Source organism: Fulmarus glacialis, unplaced genomic scaffold, assembly GCF_000690835.1.
Source record: "Fulmarus glacialis isolate BGI_N327 unplaced genomic scaffold, ASM69083v1 Scaffold50844, whole genome shotgun sequence".
In the NCBI taxonomy this organism is placed as follows: Eukaryota; Metazoa; Chordata; class Aves; order Procellariiformes; family Procellariidae; genus Fulmarus; species Fulmarus glacialis.
Window position 1 is genome coordinate 5505 of NW_009209668.1, and position 11226 is coordinate 16730.

General features: G+C 40.1%; 1 protein-coding gene across 1 annotated transcript; it reads right to left on the reverse strand.

Moving 5' to 3' along the window:
- Nucleotides 1–208: 208 nt before the first annotated feature.
- On the reverse strand, nucleotides 209–6227 carry LOC104076135 (hepatocyte growth factor receptor-like; the record flags this gene model as incomplete). Its single annotated transcript, XM_009576894.1, has 4 exons — nucleotides 209–518; nucleotides 2937–3077; nucleotides 3899–4055; nucleotides 6081–6227. Coding segments are annotated over 4 exons (696 nt in total), but the record flags the coding sequence as incomplete, so codon positions are not given.
- Between the last annotated feature and the right edge of the window lie 4999 nt (nucleotides 6228–11226).

Sequence of the window (11226 nt, forward strand, 5' to 3'; positions counted from 1 at the left end):
GGTTCCTAGGGAGAACCAGCAAGTTTCTGAGTTCAAAGGAGCCCCATTAATTGGCAGACTCCTTCCTGCCTCTGGTGTCTTCTCCAACTGATCAAATGCACAACCCTTCATCTGACTTCAAAGGACAGCCCCTTGGCTCCCCCCTTGATTTGGTGCATGAAATGGAGTGCTGTAAGAGGTAAAAAGCTTGAAAAACCTCTGTGTAGACACCTTATTCAGAATGGTTTATAATGAATGGGTGTGCAAAAAGAACAGCAGTTTGCAAGGTTAAGAGTCGTGGTACCCACCTCTTCCTATTACTTCGCTGAAGTGCACAATCAGGCTGTCAGCACCAATAACCACATGCTGCACTTCTTTGACCAGGTCGGGGTTTAAGGCACTGATGTCAATGTGGACATTAGTTTGGAGAAGTGGACTGGCTAAATCTGAGTCCCCGCTGGACAGAATTGGGGAGAGGTCAGAGTGAGGATACTGGGCAGGTCTGCATGATCCATTCTGAGACATGCTTGGAAACTGATCTGCAAGATGAACAGAAACTGTTATAATCCTTTCAGACTTCTCCTTGGAAAATGCAGAGCTTTATTTCATTGGTGAGCAAGGGTTTGAGTTTATCAGTTTGGAAGTGGCTTGGCTTTGCAGAAGTTTTGGTCACAAAGGGAAAATGAAAATAGCATTGCTAATCTGCCAAACTCCAGGAAAACCGCGTCACTAGAAACTTATGCTTGTCTCAGCTCTACTTTTATGAAAGTAAATGGCAAAACTTCCACTTTTCTGAGGGGATGGAATGAAGCCTTGTCACTTCTTGCCAAGTGTAGGTTTATAGCATTTCTAGTAATTGGGAGTAACAAGAGTAAAATGGAAAAATGACAGCGATATGGGAGGAGGAAGTAGTGAACAATTAAAAACATGAAATCTTTTATTATTGTCATGTTCTAATTTGGTAGGGAACTTCACATTTCATGAAGGTTTCCAAACTGCTGGTGACTAGCTATATTTATCCAATGGTAAATATTCAACCAGGGAAATGCCTAGAGGTGATTCATATCCTGTAACTGCTGAAGATAATACAGTTGGTGCTACTCATGAAAATAACATGAGCCAGCTGATTTAAAATAGCAGAAATTAAAATGTTTCAGTCAAGCAAGGAGTATTTATTTGAGAAAATTATTTTTGTCAACAGCATGTTGTTCAGGTATTTTAAATTGCTTTTGTTTAAAAGATTTTTTTCTAGCATTCTGTGTAATAGAATCAAGGAACTAAGTTTAATTTACACCAATTTCAGTTTGGAATTATTCCAGTGGAGTGAATGAGCAGAATTTAGCCCAGGGTCAAAAAGAAAAAAAGGGAATAAATTTAACAACAGAAATTATCAGGTATTTTATCACAAGGAGTAAAAGGTTGTTGTACAGACATGCCTTACGTATTTATGTATAAAACCTGGGAAGTTTTCGTATAGGGCTGTTATTGCTCTAGGTGCTGAGAAAAACTCAGTGCTGCTCTATCTAGAAGCAAAAATACAAACTCTTACATTAACAAAGCCATGTTTATGTCACCAGGGGTAAATATCTCTTTAATAATCACAGTAAAATACTCTAGCCATGGCTGCAAAATAATTTTTACAGCTGCTACATGTAAATCTGCATGTTTTCTAATGTTCCTGTCATTTTAATCTTTGACAGTAATTGATGTGAACATTCCTACAGGAATATTAAGTGAATGCACCTCCTTCTTGGGTGCGCTCTCTGCTGTGCTTTGCCAGTGCACAGTGGCCCCAGGACCACTGCAGATTTACCTTCCACCAAGGATCTTTGTATAGTTTTGTCTCGTGTACCACTTTCCCTTCTAACCAGTGGCACAGGCTTTCCTTTTCCTTTGGGAATCTTTCAATCAAGAAACTTCCTGTGCGAGCTGGCAGCGGCAATTAAAGAATCATAAAGGAAGCTGGGAACGGGCCTGGCTCTCAAATAGCTCCGCAATTGGGGATTACAAAGGTGGAATAAGGATTTGGAGTCATTTCTATTGAGTTGTATATGGCAGCACCTAAATAGTACAAGACTAAGTCTATACCAAGACTAACAAATATCTGTGATATCTCAAATATCATAATATGGTAACTCCTAATAGTTAAAGACTCTTTAATGCTAATCACAGAATATGGTTTCCACATGTCTTAAAGGACATGTTCAGCCTAAAGTGGTATGATAAGTGCAGCAGAGTGCTCTTCTGGAGAATACCCACTCTAAAGTGGTGTTACAAGGCACAAAAACGTATTCAGCATAGGGTTATTCTTCTGTCATGCCCACAGGTCTGAAAATGAACAGCATGTTTTCTGAGACTGGCATCTCAGTACACATGGACCTCCACTCAATTTGTCACAGTTTTCACATCCCTTTAGCTTAATTTTTAAAATCAACATTTCTGCATCATACAATGTGCCATTTTATAGGAGGGTTATGAACAGACAAAACAATATCAGTTTACAAAACTCCATGTCCCATGACTGACAGAACTGCTTTATAATGACTGTATGAAGTCACTGAGACACACTAAATCTACAGGTATCCTTAAAATCACTTTTTTCAGAGTGGATTTGCGCATGGTGTGATGGACCTTATGATAACACAAAATTGTTATATCCACTAACTCCTAATAAATTGTGGAGCATACTTACAGAGAGTTTTTACTAATAGCATTTTATATATTCCTCCAACTAAGTAAAAGTAAAAATCCTTTGCACCTTAATCTTGGGAAGCACCTGAGAAGCTCAGTTCGAATAGCAAGCCTGTGAACACGCGAAAGTCCCAAACAATGCAGACACAGACAAACAAGATGAGAAACTGAAATTAAGATATTGATCAAAATAGCTATCATCTGAAGATACCTGAAAAGCAAGATGTATAAAGTATCATCCATACAGATGCATAATAGGGGTGTACCTTCTAGAAAAGTTGATCTGTAGTCTACAGATTCACTTGAAACCATTTCTGTCGTTGGACTTACACTCCTTGCGCTCACCAGCCTGTCCAGGTGAGGAGTGTGCACTCTGCCATCATAGCGCACTAGGTCGCTTCCCAGATCTGAAGGGGGAGGAGAAAGAAATATTAGAAAACCTTCATGTTTACTGTGTGCCAACATTCATTTAAGTATTTATTTAAGTTTAGATGTTCTGCTCTGCTGGGAAGAGGGTTGGGTTGTTGCTGAGGCAGACAGGCGCAGGACCTGAACTTGAGCTATTTGTACAGCACAGGATTTGCTGTAACTTGTGTTAAAGCCCCACTCTTGGCCACACTGGAAGATCTAGGAGAGCTTCGAAGCCTCTGGGGCCAGCTTCATGATCTGACTGTGATACAGCATCAGAACAAGACATGGTTACATACTAGCTCCCCTCCTCCTCCCACCTTGCGCAGTGCAGCAGTTCCACTGGAAGGAAACCCAGACAGAGGGGCCAGAGGAGAGGCACACTCTGACCAAGTTCCTGATTTGGGTGAACAGGAGACCAGGACATCGCAGCGCTCTGTGTCTTGCACAACTTAGACACAGCCTGGAGGACTACAAGGCAACTGGATGAAGCTGAAATACTTGTGATTCCATTTTCTTTTCCATGTCATTTACTTGTCCCCTCTTCCAAGGCTGATTGGGGGAGAGAAGTTACTAAGTTTTCCTAATAGCTCAGAGTTCCTCCGAAATCCTTCTCCTTTAGGTATAGCGTGGCCCTTCACCCAGCTCAGGCAAGAGCCAAGGGCTGAAATGCAACTAAACATTGACTTGATTGTGAAACATCTGCTGACAGGTTATAACAGGGCATTGCATGGCAGTTAAGCAAAGCATAAATTCATGTATGTTTTTAAAATCTAAGATATAATAACAGTATTATTTGATGGAATTGACTATGATGGACCTTTAATTTGTTTCTTCTTCCTTCTCCAGAGGAAAAACACCAAAAAGATAAAAATTAAAACTGATGTTGAAACAACTCCAGCAATTAGTCCTGTGAAATTCTGATCTTGCCGAATCAGCACTTTTCCGATAACTGTTGACAAAACTTCTTGCTTCCACTGAAAAAAACAAAGAAAAAAAATAGTGTGATGATTTCAAAAGACAAGGGAGAAGTAGATTATTAGTACTAAAGTATGAGCTGATATGTCCCATATGTATTAAATCTTGATTTTGTGATGCTGTACTGCGATAAGACACTGGGAGTGGAAAAATTATCATATTGGTGTACGCAAAAGCAGATCTACATTTTTATGATTCATTACATACCTTCAAGAGCTCTGGTAGTGACACAGCTATGTATGTGCTACACCACACACACGGCACGCACTCACACATGCACTCTGGATAACAGGGTCCCACTGCTAGCAGATGTTAATTCAAAATGTTAAATTCGTACTTTTACTCAAATGGTGCAGGGAAATGCATGGGCCTATGGATATACAGGCTGAGACGTATGTTAAAAAAAAATAGCTCAAATGTCTTTAATATGTGTCCTTCTGGCATAAACACGCTGTAACATCAAACTCTCTCTCTGTTGACAGCGTGCCTGCATTTTAGTTCCCAAGGTCACGTGAGCCTGTCCCTTGCCAGCTTCTAGCTTGTCGGCAGTTTAAAGAAACAAAACAAAACAAAAAAACAACCCCAAAAATCAACAAGCAAACAAACACCAAGCAGCTAACAGGGCAAAACTGTTTTAGGTCACACGGCACTAGCTCAGTCAGTTGGAATGCATTTGGCCATCTTTTCTCTTCCTCCTGTGGAATTCATTCCTCTGGGTACTGTAATGATGGATTTGCCCGTCAAAAGAGCAAATTTTCTTCTTCGCTGGGCAGACTGCAATTTCTGAGGCTCCTTGCCAGTAAACAAGCAGAAACCTTACTTAACCCCTTTATGTTGTGTTCTTTTCTACGTACGAAATACATGTCACGCATGTCTGTTTCTTAGAGGTTAAGGAAATATCACATAGTAGAACTGATTGAATGTAGTGCCAGTCCTGCTTGCATATGTAAAAATACGAACAGGTACAGAATGCAACATATGCACAAGTATTATATGAAACTAGGCATTTACAGGTGTGGGAAACAGATTTGCCAAAAGGAGAGCTGCATCTGATTTTATAGTTTGCCTGATACATCCAAGAAATTTGATTTGTACTTTTCGAAGTAAATTAATATTAAAATAAATTAATATTTACTGTATTAATAAAGCAAATTAGTTATTACTATTTACTTCGATTGCAGTAGCACATAGGAATACCATTCACAGCCCAGGATCCTATTGAGACGAATGCCATAAAGACATAAAAAAAATAGATGGTCCCTGCTCCAAAGAGCTTGCATAGACTTTGATCTTAGTCACACTTATATGACTGGCAAAGTTTACACTGTTTTCTGTGAATCAGAGTCCATGATCATCAAATTTCATAATTTAAAGGTCATTCCCTTCCACTGTGATTTTCCTTTTTTTATATTTTAAAAAAATACAAAGATACTGAAAGATTTGTGTCTTATTCTATGAATCGGTATGTCAAAACTGTCTACAATTTAAACTTGCTGTAGCACTCTGAATGACTCTAGTGAGACCACCTTTAGAACAATAATTTTAGAACTCAAACATTTGTCCTAAGTGTCAGCATCTTACAAAAAGAATTGAAAGGAAATTACAAAAAGCAGACAAAAAATTCTTTCAGAAAGGATCCGATCCTATTGACTGCAGCAGAATTTTTTGCTGAAAAAAGGACTTGTGAGCTCCAGAGTAAACCTACTCCATTATAGCTTCCCATTCTTCCCCATATGTTTCCTCTTGTGTTTGGATTAATAACTATCATTTTATTTCTGTGCCTAGTTTAGGTCCTGCTTTGTGCTTAAGGCTCCAGAAAGTCTCTGTACAAACAGGTAATAACAACAATGATGATAATATTTCTTTTAAAATAGTCGATATTATTTGAATTTCCATCCCAATATTACAGAGATATCTGTAAACACAGGCTTAGGCTTAAATTTAAAGTTTATAGGTTCAATAGTGACATTGGGAATGATAATAAAAATGGCATTAACATCTCACGTGTGGTGTAGCTGCCTCACCTCTATATTTAGCTCGCCGTTGGATTTCAGGAGATCGCTGGGAACTGTACACAGAATTGATTCCGACTGCAGGAGGAGGTTTTCACAGCTTTTATTTCCGACTTTTAGCACCTCTCCTTTAACAGCTTCTGAATCAATATAATTTCCCTTGGAAAAAAAAATCAATTTCATATTACATAACCGTCTCATAAAAGTTAAGGAGAAGTCCTTTTATTACCTTGGAAAATGTTTTTAATGGAAAAACAATTGTGAAATAAAAGACTAATGCAAATTTACATTGCCCTGTCAATATGCATGTATCAGGTTTTTTCATGTAAATGGGAGTTTGACAGACAGGCCAGGGGGGGTTGATAAAGCTTACAGATAAAATCTGCTGTCACTAATACTCATACAGCCCATACAGACTTCTAAAAATGTAAATGTCCGAGGGATAAATTCTGTTGGTCCTGTTTAGATTTTTGCATAATTTGCACAAGAAAGGAAGCATTATGTGACCCTGTTGTTTATACAAAACTGGCATTATATTATCCACAAACTAAAGGCATCTCAAACATTTTGTTTTGCAAGTGGTTATGGTAGCAGGAGTGAAGCTTTCAAAAAGAACTAATTGATTATAATCATAAAAATGCACAAATCTGTTAAAATCACGTTCCACAGACCAAAGAGGACAAACCCTGGTAAAGATGACAGCATGAAAAGTGCACTTCCTACTCAGAAAACCTGCTTTCACATCCCAGAGTTGGATGAAATATTATTCCTTCTGGTATCGTGATAGTAGTATCCAAAGGCCAAGTTCAGGATCTTTTGAACTCAGGAAGGCATCAGTATTTAAGAAGCTGCTGTACCCTGTGTACAGTCCAGCTTAAGATAAGATGAAAGAACAGGCATATTAAGTGGGAGTAAAAGGGGAGAAGGGAGGCTGGGGAGTAACACTAATACAGGCTACTTATGTGGGCTGGATATGGGAGTTTCTCTTGAGAAGGGAGGAAGGCGTCATGGCTGACACTGCTCTGAGGCCTCATACACTGGAAAGAAAACAAGAATCCGATTCTGAGGGGCAAAAAAATCTTACTTTGGAATATGTTTTGGGTGTGCTGCAGAATCAGACTGAGCCCTGGGAAAATGTTAATAAAAATATAGGAGAACCAGTTTAACTGTGGCAAAGCCACAGTCCAGGTGAGTACTTTTTAATCGCTGGCCAAAAAAGTCCATTTTGCACTCTATCTTGTGTCTACTTGGAGCCTTTCTGTTTGGTGTTAATTAAGTAAATATTCAATGTTTATTGCTTATTTATTAGTATGGAGGTTTGCTGCAGATTGTGAGCCATTCATGTTCAAATCTTTTCTTTGAATGATGTACCTCAAAAGACTTGAATGTGGGTCTTCCATCTCCAGGATAAATGGAGAGTAAATCCTGGAGAGTGTGGGTGAGTGGCCTCTCTTTTTCTTCTATGTCAAATCTTAGAATTTTTTCTCCACCAAAACTGATGCTTACCCAAAGGAAAAGAAAAAATCATACTGACATTTCCTAAGGTGGTCCTTAGCCAGTTATAATAAAGATAGTAGTTTTTACTTATAACCATTACCATTATATTACCTTTAATATATCATAATTTAAAATATATTCAGTATAATATCTCAACATATTAAAAGATTCAAAACTCTCTCAGCAGTGGTTTTGCTCTTCTAAGGACCACAGAATTTGCCTATGATTTTAAGAAAAGGAGGAAACTGACTCCTCTGGGAAAAAATATTTTCTGTTTTAAAATGCGTATTACCCCCTTCTTACTGAGCAATGCCCTTGCACGCAAGTTGGATAAGCTAGATACTGGACTGAGTAGCTCTTGCAAACCAATCTGATAGACCAACTATCTCACAACTTTAGAGAGATGGGAATAATTTGGATGAAGGTCTAGAAGCAGTAGAAAGACCACAAACTAAGGTGTGGAAATTTTGAGATTGGTGTCAGAAGAATTTTTGAGGTTCCTAAGCAGAGCGAGTTGACTTGGGAAGAATGAAGAGTTACTGCTGCTGCAGAGCTTCCATTTCAGAAATACCAGGGTTTCCATATTGCACTCTCTTGTACCAGACAGTGAGAAAAACATTTTCTATGCGATGTTGAAAATAGAGTGACCTATAAATATACAAGAAGAGTTCCTTAAGATTGTCTCATAAAGAATGTGTTGTATTGGCTTAGGAATAGACAATTTAGTAAGTCTTGTCGTACTCTTAGTTTTAGGGTAGATGTGCCAGAGGACAGCCAAGATCTCAGATGTGATGTGTAACATGAAATGACAATTGTGCTACTTATTTCTGTAGTGGAAGATTTATATTTATAAATACAACTTAGTCACCTAGCGGCCCATTCCTAGGCCTCCTCTGGAAGCACGCACAGAGTCCCTGCACCAGCTTGGTGCACAAGCACAACCCCAGATGAGGTCAGGCCTCTGGGCAGAGGTAAGAAGCTGTTTCTTTCCTTATTTATTGTTTTTCTTCACAGCTAGGACACACTGGGCTGTCAGCGGCCAGCTTGCAGGTCTGGGTCAGTGGCTCCTGCAGGAGGCAGCAAGTAGACTGTCCTCTTGAGCAGACTTAGGTCATCGGTCGTCCCCAACAGCAAAACACCAGAATCTCTCCTGCCCCGAGAGCTTCCTGTGTTGGCGGGAGACAGGAGCCCTTCTGAAGTGGTGTCTTCACAGTGTTGAAGCAGAGAAGTGCCTCAAGCCACTCTGCCATGACCCCTCTGACTGGGGCATGGTGGGCACTGAGAGACTTCAAAGAGCCACATACTTGGCAGAGGAAGATAGTGATGATGTGGGACCTTGAGAGGCTCGGTAGTGTGGAAGACAAAAGGGCTGGCACTGAAGACAAGAAGGGCTGGCATTCGTGGCACACAGTGCCCTGACTGTGTTTTAGACAGAAGACTTAATGTTTTCTTGTGTGTAACATTTTCTTACAAAAACATCTTATGGTCATCAGGGGAAACCAAACAGAACCTTTCAATCGGTACCCACCGTCATTTGATGAAAGCCAAATATGTCACACTAGATTAGTTTGATTGAAAAACTTGTGATAAAAGCTTCCTCCGCCCCTCTGAAACTAATTAAGAAAAAGATAAAAGAACTTTGGTTTGGTAGAACAGACTGTTCACTGAAGCAAGCTGCCATTTAATTTCATGCTGAGTTGCTTAATTACTGCACAAAATATGACCATGAGGCATGTAAACTTGTGTGTGTGTATTTTTGAATGCGGGTACGGGGCGAGGGAAAAGTGTTGCCAATATGGCTTGTGATGATCTTTTCGGTCCTGACTATAATTTCTGAAAGTCGCTCCAGTGTTTTGATAGAAGCATCCCACTATAACTAATTCTATTTAGAGGAAGATGTTAAATTGGTGCTTGTTCATGCTTTGTTCTAGGAGACCAGCTTTCACTGATGTTATTCTCCAGTTGGTTGCCAGGAAATAACCAGAGCATTAGGCTTAGGTAGACATCTGCCTTGGGTGCCATGACTACAGGTGACATCAATACTACAAAATTGTGACTTTAGTCAGTCTTCAGTGGGACAGTCTTCAGCCAGCCTTTCTCATCTGAATGGCTTCTTCCCAGCAATAAACAGCACTAGGGACTTCTCCTTCAGGGAGAATAAAAGGTTCAAGAGTGAAAGAAAAAGAAAGTTAAAAAACAAACTAATTTTCAACCCTCAGTCTCTGGGAAGATTATGGAGCAAGTCCTCATGGAAGCATTTCCAGGTAGAGGAAGGACAAGAACGTGTTTGGGAACAGCCAGCACAGGTTTCCCAAGGGTGGATTTTGCCTGAGCAGCCTGATTGCCTCCTATGCAGACATGACTGGCTCTGTAGATGCAGGGAAAGCACTGGACAATGTTTACCTTGATTTTAGCAAGGTTTGCAACACAATCTCTCCTAGCAATGAAAACAAATTGGGATGATATGGACTGGACGGATGGACTATAAGGTGGGTGAAAAACTGCCTGGCCATCAGCTCAAATCTTAGAAGTCTAACAAGCGGCATTCGTCAATGCCTAATACTGGGATCAATATTGCTTAAAATCTTTATTGACAGCCTGGATAAAGGGACAGGATGCACTGTCCTTGCGCTTTCAGATGACATCAAGTTTAGGAAAATGATATACTGGACCACAAGGTGAAATCAGACAGCAGTGTGCTGTTCTAGTGATGAAGGCTCACCACATATTTTAGCAGCAGCAAAGCCAATAGATTGAAGGTGATTGTTCTCCTCTGCTCAGCACTTGTGAGGCCACACCTGGAAAATTGTGTGGAGTTTTGAACCCCACAGAACAAGAGAGATACTGACAAACTGGATGAAGTACAGCAAAGGGCCACTGAGCTAGGAAGGGAGCTGAAGCACAGGATGCACAACGCAGGGCTAGTGGAGCTGGGTTTTTCAAAGCTGTAAAATCTCCGTTCTTGGAGATTTTAAAAACTCATCTAGACAAGGCCATAGGCAACCTGACCTAATTTTTAACTTAGCCCTGTTTTGAGCAAGGAGGTTAGACTACGAAGACCTCCAGAGGTTCCTTGCAATCTAAGTTATTCTATGATTCTTCTCAAGTTAGTCTTCTTTCCAATTGGTTGATATGCATGACCTGGAAAATACTGGAAAACACTGCTGTCACTGCACAGAGGCACTGAGCCATGCAGCAGCTATATATTCCCAGCTCTCCGTTGACCCACACACCAGAACTCTTTCTCATGTTTCTCCATAACTGGAGAATTGCTCTGCATTGAGGAAGGGGTGATTGTATGGCCACAAGTTCCAAGCAGAAAAACTAAACAAAAAAATGAAAGTCAGACTGATTATTCTTTGGAATTTTCCCAAAACATTTTGTGGAGACAGATCAATATTCAGAGAGTTTGACTGGAACCCAGCATGGCTGACAGAGGCTGAGGTAACTCCCTCTGATTTCCTGCAGCTCAGGAGCTGGCCCACTGGACCATCTTGGAGTCAAAGACCTCAGGGCTTCCAGGTTTCATGGCTGTCATAGGGGAATGGAGTTTTGGCTTACAGAGCTATGAGGCAGCTACACAAAGAGATGACCCCAGCATTAAAGCTGATTCTCTTCTGTAAAGCATTTTTTATAGATTATATTCTATATAAATTATAGA